General features: G+C 56.1%; 1 protein-coding gene across 1 annotated transcript in view; it reads right to left on the bottom strand.

Moving 5' to 3' along the window:
* Positions 1-13,189, bottom strand: part of Utp20 (UTP20 small subunit processome component) — a 70,228-nt gene that overhangs the window by 41,659 nt on the left and 15,380 nt on the right. Inside the window, exons 13-21 of the mRNA XM_003476057.5 lie at positions 12,129-12,284; positions 11,952-12,040; positions 10,304-10,409; positions 7,852-8,002; positions 7,192-7,257; positions 6,413-6,571; positions 5,032-5,108; positions 3,715-3,794; positions 3,270-3,510 (exon numbers count right to left, since the gene is read on the bottom strand). Of these exons, the coding sequence (XP_003476105.2) occupies positions 3,270-3,510; positions 3,715-3,794; positions 5,032-5,108; positions 6,413-6,571; positions 7,192-7,257; positions 7,852-8,002; positions 10,304-10,409; positions 11,952-12,040; positions 12,129-12,284 (1,125 nt within the window). The remainder of the gene's footprint in view (positions 1-3,269; positions 3,511-3,714; positions 3,795-5,031; positions 5,109-6,412; positions 6,572-7,191; positions 7,258-7,851; positions 8,003-10,303; positions 10,410-11,951; positions 12,041-12,128; positions 12,285-13,189) is intronic.

The raw sequence follows: 13,189 nt of genomic DNA, 5'->3' as shown, positions 1-13,189 counted from the left end.
CACTACACCACCCACACAGTACTGACCATTCACCACCCACACAGTACTGACCATTCACCACCCACACAGTACTGACCACTACGCCACCCACACAGTATTGACCACTACGCCACCCACACAGTACTGACCATTCACCACCCACACAGTACCGACCACTATGCCACACACACAGTCCTGACCACTACACCACCCACACAGTACTGACCACTACACCACCCACACAGTACTGACCATTCACCACCCACACAGTACTGACCACTACTTTGTGCCCCCATTACAGTGTATGACTTTTTCCTTTTAATGTAGCAGTTAAAACATTAATTTAAATGTAAAGGCAGGTAGCTACAGTGTCACAGTAGCACTCAGCTCCTGGGGTGTGGACCAGAAGACAGAGGGAACTGCACACTGGCCTGGAAGCAGCACCACCTGAGACACAGACTGATACTCACAGGAGAGGTCACAGTCCACACGCTCACCTCCTGTGCAGCGAGTCTCTGTCACCGGCATTCAGGCACAGTCAACAACTGTTACCTGGAAGTCTGTCATTCAGTGCACGGATGTCTGTCACTTTAATTCGTTTGTTCATTTAAATGGTTCTTGTTGTGTTGTCTACTGCGTGCACTGCACTAGGTTAGAGAAGTAGGAAACAGACTTCCACGTTCTCAGAAATATACTCATTTAAAAACCCACTGCTAGTGACAGGATGGAGGACAGTGACAGGTCCTTCCTGGAAAGCGCCTCCCTGGGGTGCTGGACAGACACCTTCGGTCCGGGGTTGGTCGCGCATGTGCAAATGCTCCTTCAATCAGTTGTCAAAACCTCATTCCGCCTGCCCCCTTAATTCTGCCCCGTCAAATTCCAAGTAAAGCACACTGTTCCTTCCGGAAGCTTCCAGACAGTGCCAGCCTCTCTTCAGCAGTCCTCCCATCCCCTCAATAAAGGCCTTTTCTCTTCCTCTGTCCCTCTCTCCCTCTCTCGACACAGATACCCCAACAGACAGTACTTTACCAGCCCTCCCTAAAAGAAACCCTGACTGCACAAGACCTAATAGCAAGGATCAACGAATGGGGTCATAGAAAATTAAAAAGCTTCTGCACACAAAGCAAACCACCGGTAGAGTACAGGGACAACCAGCAGAACAGGGAAAAGGTTTTGCAGCTACTCCCGAGACAAAGGACTAACACTGAGTCCAAAGAACTCAAAAATTAGATGCCCGCCCTCCAAATAAAAGACAATCAAAAATGGGCAAGTGAAATGAATAGACAGCTCCTGAATTACAAATGGACAATAAACACATGGAAAAATGCCCAATGTTCTGGCCATCAGAGAAATGCAAATTACAACAGCACTGAGACCTAATCCCACACTGTTCTCACCTCCAGGAAGAGCGCTGTGAACAGGAGGAAATCCTCACCGTCACCCTCACCGCCACATCCTTGGACTGCGGCGGCCACGCCTTGACCTTTGCCAGAATGAACTATCTGCACAGACCCTTTCAGCCGCGCCTGGACCCCGTCTTCTCTCAGCTGCTCGCAGACGGCTCGGGAGGCACCCTGTCCTTGCCCGTGTGGCCAATGTCCCTCCCCACCGGGTCAGGCAGCCACACTGTAGTCACGCGCACTGTTTGAGTCCCACTGACTCCATCGGCCCACGCTGCCGTCTGGCTGCCATCTACCCAGGAAGGCGCGGCTCCTCTTCCTTCTCCGTCTTCATCAGGCTTCATCCCACCGGCTTAAGGCAGCAACGCTCTTATGGTCGCCTCCGCAGAGCTCTCTGGCCAAGCCAGCAGTCAGTGTGAGTTCTCATCTGACGACTGGGTGCCACAGATCATTTCTCCTTCAAAGATTCTCTTTGCTTGGCACCCGGGATACCAGGTAGTTCTGGGACTCTTCTGTGGCCTGTTCCACTGGTGCCCCATCTCCTGACTCTAAATTCCTGTGTCCCCTTGGCAGCCTGTTCACACCCGAGAGACTTCGCTGAGCCCTTGAACACCACCTGTAAGCTGCTGATTCCGAATGCTCCACCTCCAGATAGAACCTTCCCTTGAATGTCGAACTTAAATTCAGTGCCTAAGCGACACCGCCACTCGGGTATCCAGCATTCAGACTCAACACGTCTTCACAGGCGCCCCTGGCCCTCCCACAAACCGCAGCGCCTGTGTTCCTCCCCATCTCGGGAGATGCAACTCTTCTTCGAGTTGCTCAGAACGAACCTTAAGACACATGCAGTTCCTGCCCTGCTCATGTTCTCTGTGACCGACACACGACACCTGCCGGCAGATCCTACAAGCTGGCCTGGCTGGAAATCTTCCCAAACACCAGGCCGCGGCAGGAAGATGGCAAGTTTGAGCCAGTCTGGGCCACAGTGACTTAGTGAGACCCCGTTGCAAAGTTAAAGACCATTTAAAGACCAAGGAGGTAGCTCAGTACGAAGGCTCTGGGCTCCGTTCCTACCATCACACGCCCCAGTATCTCTTCAAATTAGAACTTCAGAAATACTCGTCCGCTCTGCAGCAGCATCGGTCCCGTCACCAGCAATCCTCTCCATCCCCTCCTGACCACAGCACGCTGCAGCATGTCCTCAACACAGCAGCCAAGAGGGGCCAAGTCCCTGCGGTCACTGAGAGGCCACAGTGTGGCCTGCTCCTACTTCCAGCCTCTCTCCTACCACCGCCAAGCTCCCTGGACCACCTGCTCCCTGAGCAAGCCAGGCTCGCTGTGGCTTCCGAGCCACTCACGCCACCACCTAATGAAGTACTTCTGGAAAATCCACCTCTCACTAATGGGGTGGTTCTGTTCTGCACACCGCAGCCCCAGCTTTAGCGTTTAGAGCAGATGGACTCTCACCGACACAGCACCCATCAGCTCTGCAGGGCTCCTGACCCTGTCCCTCTACAGCACACGTGGCCCTCAGCATTGGGAGCAACAATGAAGAGTAGATGGGGCCAGGGCACTGGAAAACATCTCCCAGCCCAGGTGGGCAAGGACACAGTGCACAGAAGAGAAAATAGACAGGCCTCTGCACCATCACCAGACTCAGCATGCTTATTTGATAACCTGGAATATTTTCATTAGTGTTTTTATTAGCACCATAGGTTATATAAAATTAAGTGGTAAGTACAATTGGTTTGTTGTTGTCTGATACTGCTGGAGCCTTGCAGACACCGTGACAGGTGTATAAGGAACTCAGCCAAACTTGGGAAGTTCACACTTCTCACCCCGGCTCCCTCAGACCCGGCCCGGAACACGGTCCTGGCTGAGGACACTTACTTGATAAACCTCAGGAAAAGCGGGGACAGCTCCCTGGACCGGGGCTCCACTCTCTCTGGGAATCTTGCCAGCGCCCGCCAGAGCAGAAACCGGAAGTTGGTGTGGTCTAGTCTTTCCCGGCAGTCCGTCTTCGTCGCCAGCTGCTCCTGATACAGGGCCCCGACGTCGCCTTCCTGGGCCTGCTCCCCGCTTTCATCTCCAGTAGGCTTCTCCTCCTCTGGGTCCCTCTGCAGCTCTTTTTCTGCAAGAGAAAAGGTCCCAAGAGCACTTGAGAATGCCAGCACTACACTGTGTGTCCTCCAGGTGGAGGACGTTTCCTCTAGCAGTGTAGGGGACACAGCCAAGCACCCGGGTCAGCAGAGCGGGCAGCCTTCGCACTCTGCTTCCCATTTCATGCGAGCGGTCATCAGCCGCCCGTCCTCCCGCTTCCCTCCCCGCTACCTACCCGCACGGGTGGCCGCTCTTTCTAGATGTTCATAGTACACTTTCCAGAACTGCTTGCTTTCCATTTCATGAGCATGAGAACTAAAAGGAAACACACAATACGTGTCACCTCTGTGGTATCTCACAGGAAAAAGAAAACCAGTGAAAGTCCTAAGTAAATGGTAGCAGATCCCTCCACATGGAGCTGGAAAACAACTTTTGCTCTTTTCTGTATTTTTCAAAATGCTCGTAATGCACAAATTATCTTTATAATCATTAGACTCATGACTATTTTAAACAGGCTAAGTAGATTCCTAAGATTACTTTTAAAGGTACCACACCAGAATGGGACCCAGTATACAAACTACGGCCCATTAGGGGAGGGAAGGAGGGAGGAAGGGCTGAGGGGAGGAGGGAGGAGGGAGGAGGGAATGAGGGGAGGATCAGGCTGCTCAAAGCTAATTAAAATGTTGGCTTCCCGCCAGCACGTGCAGGTGTACCTGTTAACACTCGGGCAACACACACACTCAGTACTTGAAAAATACATTCAGATCTTAGACACATGAGAAGAACCGCGTAAGTGTTTAGTTCAATACTGAGCAACAAGATTCTCTATTCTTAAGTATCTTCTGTCATTCACTTTCTAAGAACACACAGACTTTACACACGACAGGTACTGAGTGTGTCATATGCTGCACACACAGCACGCACACTTCCCACAGGGACGCCCAGTGGGGACGCAGCTGCGGCCTGTGGAGGCCACCGAGGGCACCGCCCTTGGCAGCGGCTGTGATAGTGCAGGCGTCAGTGTCCCCCCACAGGATGGCCCTGGTCTCCAGCACTCTGCTTCGAAGGGCAGTAGAAGGCGGTAAACTGGTTCAGATTTGGAAGGGGATTTGTTTACTCTCTGGTCCAGTAAGAACAAGAGCAGGGACTCTGAAAGCCACAGGGGATGTGTTCTACTCTGTCCGCAGAACAGAGCGAGAGAACAGTGCTTTCCACCTCTGCCAGGTGCCGGTGCGCTCTGTGACTGTGCCGTGCTGGCAGGGAGGCCTTTGAGAAGCGCATCTGTGCACTGGACAGCAGAAGTAATGAGCAGTCCTGTTTTTAAATGAGAGCATGGCTTGGCAACTTGATCCATGTGAATGGAAGTGTGACGTTATCACAGGGCGCCTTTTTGTAGGAGCATCCCGGTGGGAGAGAAATCCTCCAAGCCTGTGCACGCCCAAGTCTCATACAGCCCCCCTGCTGAAGAGCATCACCGCTTCTCCTCCCTTCTCCTACAGAGGCCCCGCCACCCACACCGCGCAGGTGCCACCTCCCCACCCGCACCACCTACCTTATGAGCTCTATCACCGGCTCCCAGAGTGCGCTGAAGTTGATGTATAGCATGCCCAGCAGGTACCGGAGTGGCACCTGCAAGTGAGGAGACCTGCTGGTGAGCGGGAGCGAGGACAGAAATGTGGGGCTCGGGCGCCCAGCTAGGACAACCTAGGCTTGCAAAGCTGCAGAGACCAGTCCTCAATTCAGTGTGTGATCATTCTCCTTCTCTCCCGAAAGCGTCACACGCAGCTAAACACAGGAACCGCTGTGACACACAGCATCTGAGGCCATTCTGGACGTCCACTCAAATTACAACTAATAAACCCTGCTCCGAGGAAACAGGCCCCAGCAACTTCAAGTCACCGACGAACGAAATGGGACGGGGGACATCAAGAGTCTCAAGCTCGGCCCAGCCCCTGCCGTGGGACCCCAACCCCTCCAGGGCCTCCCAACCCTTGCAGGCTCTGCGCTTTCTCTCACTCCACATGTCCCCCCCACCCCTTCCACGCTGTCATCCCCGCACAGCCCTCCCGACAGTCCCCTGCAACATGCTCGCACGGGTACAAGTGACCCCCGTGGAGCAGTGGCACTGCAGTGCCTCTGGAGTCGGTTGGAGACTGGGCTTGTGTAACCCCAGCACCCAGTCTCAGCTGGTCTGTTCAATCCAATACTGAACTCAGTGACTGCGGTAGCCGCTGTTCAGGCTGTTCTAGCACCTGATATTACTGCGTGGGATTCCCAGGCACCCCGGGAGTGAGGACTGCCGCTCTCCCAGCTGGGGACCTGCCACAGAGTCTCTGCAGGCCGTTCGGTCAGTGGCGGAGCCAGCCCTGGCCCTCGGCAGTCTCAACAGCTCTCCCTGAGCCGCAGTGGGGCCGTCTCAGGAGCCCTAAACCCGGTGTTTGTCTGCAAGTCACCCTGGCTGCAGGGACTCACCCCACCCTCTAAAGCTGCCTTCTGAAGGCAGAATCTGCATTTTAGAACTGCCACACCAACAAAACTGGTTTAAAAAACACGTGCTTTGCTGAGAGTTTATCTGTACGAAGCAAATCCTTAAGAGTCTAAGGCCGAGAGCTGAGCCACTAGGGGCGAGCTTCACACTCCCACCGCGGATCCCGCAGCAAACAGCACAGAGCCCGGGGGGGGGGGGGGGGGGGGACACTGCTGAGGGTGGCAAGCTTTGCGCTCCTCCAGGAAAACTGCCTGAGCGCTGGGCCATGCCTTTCCCTGCTCGAAAAGGAGATGCTAAATCGTTTCTACCGTTTTTTAAAAGGCCAGAAGAGCTACTGATCTCAGGGAACCGGGACCTGGAGAGTGTGTGGGAAACAAATTTTCCTGGTAACTGTTCCGTGCACGTAATTAAGAAGGAAGCAAACAAACAAGGACACTGCTCTTACCTCCTGCAATGGCCCCTCGGGGACCGCAGTGCGTACCACGTCGTGCCTCAGTTTCCTCAAGTGAAGCAGCTTCTCTCTGTAGTCACTCACGGTCGCGGGGACAAGCTCTGCCTGGCGCAGGATAGCGAAGGCGGACGGCCGCTCCAAGAGCACATCATCCTGCAGGCCGACACAGGGCAGGCAGCTCAGGGCTGTGTTTGCCAGAAAGAGCGTTAGACGTGGCAAAGGCCCAAGCAGATGGAACCGGAAGACGTGAACGTTTTAAATGCAGTAAGGGATGCTCGGTAAACTGCTCGGGCTCAGGGTGTAGTGCAGGAGGGAGATGCTCAAAATGACTCAGCTGACCGGCAGCGGATGCCAACGGCACTGCAGGGTTCTTCCCCCCACACGGATATCCGCGGGAGGAGGTTCACCGCAGTGTAAAACCCAGGCAGCGTCCACGGGCAGGGCCTGGCCCCTAAGGCCTTTACACCGTGGACACCACCCAATGTCAGAAGACAGGCAGGGAAGCCAGGGTGACTGGCACGGAAACTCCATGGCAGCATGTCTACGTTATGTATGTGTACCCGAAGCTTCTGAAAGACTGTGCACCATGTACCCCAGGGTTTTTGGTAGTAGCCACCATAGATGGGAAAAAGAATTCAAAAAACTATCAGATGGTGTGGCAGGTATTTACACAGTGTGCTTATTTTCTGCACAGATATATATCATTTCACAAAGTAAGAGGAAAATGTAAAATTGTGTTTTTAAAATACGGCCCACTTAAACAGTTGAAATACCTCCTCTATCAATTCTGGAAGCCGGATATCAAAATGGTTCAGGATTCTTATTGTCAAAAGCCGAATCTAAAGAAAGTAAAAGGCACATCTCAAATCAAAGGTTTAGATGAGGAAGAAACTGACTTACAGTGAGCGAGAGCCGAGTCTCAGGATCCGCCTGACCAGAGCAGCGACTCCACCCGGCCCCTGCTGCACCTCCGACACTAGCCAGCACCTCATTCAGGCAGACAGAGAGGACAGACCGGGCCAGCCTGGCCACCCAGCACACACTGCTCCTCTGAGCTGTGACCCCCCAACATCTCTGTAAGGAGGCAAAGACCTGGGGACACTGACAGCTTGTCTTCAGTGACCTTTCCACTCTACATAACACGTTTAAGATTTCCAAATACCGCAATCAGCAGCACAATCATCTGCATGGCTTTTAAGAAACTGAGAGATTTTCAGTGCAGCCCTAACCTGTGACCCACGTCTTGGGGATGCAGAATTTGCATTTTTATTAACGCCCCTCGCTAACTGTGCTGCGGGGTTAGCAGGCCTGCACCCCACGGCAGCCCCTCCTGGTTCCGGTGCAGGGGGCTCTGGTGTGTGCTGGGGTTGCACAGGGAAACAAACACAGACATGGGGACCACACTGCACAATGCGTCACCCTGGGTACATCACCTTGGATATGCCAGTTGAAATGTTGGCTTGTAACCTGGGGAACAGCTCCATCAGCGCTTCCTCCGAGAGCAGCTCCCTGCAGCCGCAGAAGGACAGTCTCTGGTAATAGAGGTCGGCCAGCAGCAACACGGATGGCTCTGCCGGGAACGCCCTGCAAGAGACAGTGCACAGACCCAGCTGGCCTCACGCTGAGTATTCAGAGGATGACACTGTGAGGTGCGGAGAACCAGCTCAACAAGGGCAATGCACGCGCAGACTGATGTGGACGCTCTGCATCACTCGTCAACTGCATGACACGCTCCAGGGCCCCGGTGGAGCACAGTGTGCCACCCCATCTCCCCACCATCACCAGCTGGGCAGTGTTTGCTGAGGGCCGTCGTCTGCTGGGCAGGGAGACTGCGGGAGGGCAGCCAGGTTCCACCCGGCCCCGGGAGCCGCAGAGGCGCGGCTGCATCCCCAGTGTCCTGCGGGTCACACTCCTGTACCGAGGCAGAGGGACGGCACAGGAACTCAAAGGGAGGGGGCAGTGCGGAGAGCTGTGCAGAGAAGATGGGGCCGCGCAGGGTGGCACAGGCAGCAGGGACGCAGGCCTGGAGGCGGAGGGCCCCTGGCCAAGGTGCCCAGAAGCAGCCAGGAGGTACGGCTGGGCGGCAGGAAGTGAGCCGAGGTGCAGGTGCAGTGTGAGGAGCAGCCAGAGGCAGAGCTCAGGGGCCGCCGACCCGAGTGAGGCACGCCACAGGCAGGCCCTCCCCACAAAGGGGGGTCGCCACCACCAGGGCTGGCGCTCCTCACAGGCCGCCCTGTGCCCTTGACTTTCTCAGCAGCCTCTGCCCAGCAGACAGCAGACAGCAGACAGCGCTGTGACCGTGCCAGCTGCTGTGGCCGGAAAGCGCACCAACGGGCCTCTGCAGAAGGGGCAAGCAAAGGTCTGACAGGATCTGTTGCACAGTCACAAGCGTCACTCCTGCTCAGGGACAGGCCAGAGGGCACAGCAAGCAAGGGCAGAGGTGACAACAGTGGTCCAGACAGGGCCACAACGTCACTCTGGAACTTCAATCACCCCTATGATGCTGACCCCAGCAGCACACTGCCCCGGAGCTGTGCGGATGAAGTCACGAGACGCACACAGCGCTCCAAACAGTGACCGGCACTGGACAGGGACGCAGCAAGTGCTCACTGTCACAGGGGTGCACAACCTAGTCCCCACAGGAACAGTGCCACGGCTGGCCTTTGTTTCCTGTCTTGTGAGGTCACCTAACTCCCCCAGGCTGTGTTGGCTGTGGATCTCCCGTGGACACCAAGCAGGGCTCTGGACCCTGGGCGACCAGACACTCCCCGGGGCGGCTTTCCTGGGGGAGGACAGACCACCCTGCTGCTTACACCCAGGCCGAAGGCTGAGAAGGGCAGTAAGGGTCAGGAGGGCCGCTGAGCAGCGCGGTGGGCTCGGTGAGGCCGAGGCAGCACCTCCCCGAGCCAGCTCGGAAGCACGCGTTCACAACCCCACGGACTGCCACCTCCGGGACACTGGATGGCTGACAGCCACCCACTCTTAAGTGGCCGCCTTCACCCCACAGCCTCGGGAACCCCGCTAGGTCTGTGGGTCCTCCTGCAGCCTCCTGTCCTCACAGAGGAAAAGCCAAGTGCCACCAGGCCAGAGGCCACATGCTGTCTCAAGTTCTTTCCCTGCTTCCTAACCCACCTCCGCCGGCCAGCGGCCCACTCCCTCCCTCCCTCCCTCAGCCGTGCCCTGCCTGGGTGAGGCCTGCCCCATCAGGAACTGCGCTTCCCTCCCTAACCACTGGGCTACCCGACCCAGGCCATATTTTTGTGTGCTGTCTCCAGCTAGAACACCAGTGCCACAGAAAGGGGGTTCCCTTCCTGACTGCTTCCCGGGGCCAGCAAAGGGTCTGGAACAGCTAACAGGCGCTGAAGGGATAAAGCCAAAGAGCAAATCCATTTTAAAAACTCTGGGGATAAAGGGCTCTGTCTCTACACCAGTGACTTTACCAGGCACCCAGGCGAGGTCTGGAAAGGCCATGTTCTCAGATCTGCTACCCTGTGCTGGGGCCAAATCCGGAGCCTGCCACACCAAGATAAAACCCCACCAACAAGCTGGGCTGGCTCTGCACTGACCGCGCACCAGGCACAAGGGAAGGTTTTCCAAAGCGCTGGGAGGCAGGAGGGGAGGGCCACGCCGCTGGCACCTCGAGCACGAAGCCTCGGTGCACACAAGCAGTAACAGCCCTGAGAAGCAGGGGCCTGCAACTGGAGACTGGGTCAGAGAGGTGCCTATTCCATGGGAGGAGCTGAGCCAGAACCAGGCTTCCCTATCTGACCGCAACCCAAACATGAGAGAGGCGAAGCTTTTCATCATATCCCAGATCTCACAGGCACAAAGGCTTTACAGTTTAGCCAGGAGGATCGAGGATCGGAGGAAGCTGCATTTACTCACAGCACCAAGTTCTTCACTTGCTCCACGGGAACCAGATGGAGCAGTGCAGGGGAGTCTTCCACACTCAGCAGGGTACTCACAGCTTGACAGAGAACAAACAAGTTTCCTACGGGAAAACAGGAACCACACTCTTCATTCCTTGACTTGACCATCAAAACATCTCATTTATCCAACACTTGTGGGTTACACAAAGTGCCTGCAGACATTTATGCTTTCCAAAGAACCACCTGGGCCAGGCGTGGTGCCCTGAGCTGTAATCCCGGCACTGGGACGCTGAGGCAGGAGGAGCAACACGAGCTCACAGCCAGCCTGGATGGCTCAAAAACAACAGAGCAAACTGAACCCCAGGTGTCTGCCTAACGCCCGACTAGAAGAGAGAAGTGCCCAAGTCCTGGGTTGTACCTTTCTCGGAGTGAGCACTCATCATGGAGAGAGTGAGAACCTACAGGCCACTGGAGGACAGGGCACAGGCGGAGCATCCCTAATCTGAAACTTGTCGAGAACTACCAGGCTACTTACGGTGCTTCAGATTTTTGAGAATTTACAATTTGAGGGAGAAGTTTGTTTGTTTGTACTGAGAATCGAACTCAGGCTCTTGGGCTTGACAGGGACCTGTGCCACTGAGCTACATCCCCTGCCTAGGGGATTTTTAAATGTGAGTTGGGTCAACCAGTGAAGTCTATGCAAACACTTCTCTAACTGAGGATTACTGAGAGCCAAACCAGGCTTGGTCCCGAGTACGTCAGTGAGGGACACTGCTTGGCCCACTTTTGATGACAGTAGATGTGGACCTGCCCAAAGCTGAATTACCTTTGCATACAACTCATGGCAATATTAGCCATAAGGAGCTGGGTATCCAATAACTGCTTCCTAAAACCTACCCAGGTACTCTCCAGCCCAGAGGCCAGTACTCTGTGGCCCATAAGCTGGACCCACCAGCTGGCCCTTTTCACAGGCCCTGGTGGCTGAGAATGTTTCTAACTGTCTGCAGGCTCTTGGAGCAGGGCAGACAGCACGAAGATCAAATGCGGCCCACAAAATCCGAAGTACACACGAGCTGGTCCTTCTGCCACGCCCCACTGCAGTCAGGCCAGTGCCGCCCACCAGAACTCCGCAGTGGTAACCCCAGTGCCACCGTCGACTCGGCAGGTGTAAGGCTCGAGCCTTGGGGCCTGCTTTCCTCCCTGAGCACCGCTAACCCAAGGTAGAGCATTGGTATTCAGGGAATGAGTGACAACTCTGCAGACACTCGAAGAGACCACGGCAGCGGGGGACCGCATGAGCACTAAGCAGGTGGTGGGGTCTGAGCAGGACAGCCCAGCTACCCGCAAACGCAGGAGGGTCTCCCTACCATGCTGTGCCCAAGCGGGGCTGTGAATACTAAGTCAGTGGTCACTGGCTGACAGAGACCTAAGTCCCCAGGCAGCAGCACACACTCCCGAGGGCAGCTCACTCCGCACGGGGTAAGCCAGGGGAAAGGCCTGGATTCCAAGGGCACAGGGCCAGGGCTGGGGCACACACCCGCCTCACTGCCCTTATTCCCCAGTGTTCACGGGTCACAGAGGAGCCACACCAGGACGACGTTAGCACTCCTTCCCGGCCACCAGTGTGCAGGGTTACAGTGACCACACGGCAGGATGCGACTGACCTCGCCCAGAGCCGCCGCTGTCCACGGTGCTGAAGAGCGCCTCGGTGAAGCTGGCCACCCGCGGCAGCACCTGCTCCTTGTCCAGAGGCCTGTGCGGGGCACGGGCAGAGTGGCCTCAGCAGCTGCCCCGGGACAGCCGGCCACCCGAGGGTCCCCACACGGGCCCGCTCTCCTCACCTCACGTGCGGCAGCACGACGAGCGCAGCCCACGCCTGAGCAAGGGCAGTGGTGTCCTTCCTCGGGGGTGACTGGACGAGAGCCAGGAGCCGGGCCAGGACCGGGAACCATGGCTCTTCACCCTGGGGCGCACCCTTCTTCTGTCTGAGGCGGGATCTGCGGAAGAAAAAAGGAAGCACTGGAGAGGGGGGCCGCGGCCTCCCAGGGGGGAGTCACCTGGAGCCCCTCCGCGGGGCCGGAGGAGCAGGGGCTGGGGGGGCTGAGGACAGGCCACCAAACACACTCGCCTTCCCTCATTTTCAGGGGGAGACCCCTCCAACTCTCCGGGCTCTAGGCCTATGTGGGTTTTTTTTTTGGTACTGGGAATCGAACTCATGACTGTTAGGTCCCCTCCCACCCTCCCACCCCCCACCAGAGAGACAGCACAATCACCATGGCAACAGTTCAAAGCTGTGCCCTGATAATGCACACCTCCTTCTTCCCAGAAGCCCCTATGGCTTCTCCCTCCCAAAGTCTGCCAAAGCTCAGGCGTGTAAAGTTTACCCCAGTCCCTGCACTCTCACAAATAAATCAGCTCACATCAGTGCCCAGAGCCCTTCCCCATCAGAGCCTGAATCAGGCAGAACCCGCCCTTTGTCTGCAGAGAGCCGCCACCGCCTTCTCCGTGGTGACTCCCTCCGTGCCCCCCATTAAACTCTTTTCCTACCCAGTTGTCTCCTGTCTTTAACATTCTGCGCTGCTGTAGATTGAGGACAAATCACTCGGTGCCCTCACACTAGCCGGGTAGATGCTTGTGCGCTGAGCTATGTCCCTGGCCCTGTCTGGTCCCGTGTGTTTCCATTTCTTTCACAACTAATTCCGCAGGTGTAGGTGTTATTTCTCCACCGTGTGCTAAGAACTGGAGCTTCCTCTGTCCACACCCTGCCCCCTTTTTTTGCTTTTTGAGACAGGGTCTCAGTTTGTAGCTGGGGCTGGCCTTTAAGTCACACTGATTCTCCTGCCTCAGCCTCCTGAGGGCAGGGCTTACAGGCCTGCGCCCCCACGCCAGGCCACCCCTGTTC

Source organism: Cavia porcellus, unplaced genomic scaffold (genome assembly GCF_034190915.1).
Source record: "Cavia porcellus strain 051 isolate PalLab524CR breed Dunkin Hartley unplaced genomic scaffold, mCavPor4.1 scaffold_8, whole genome shotgun sequence".
Taxonomy (NCBI): Eukaryota; Metazoa; Chordata; class Mammalia; order Rodentia; family Caviidae; genus Cavia; species Cavia porcellus.
This window is presented reverse-complemented; position numbering and strand designations above follow the sequence as displayed.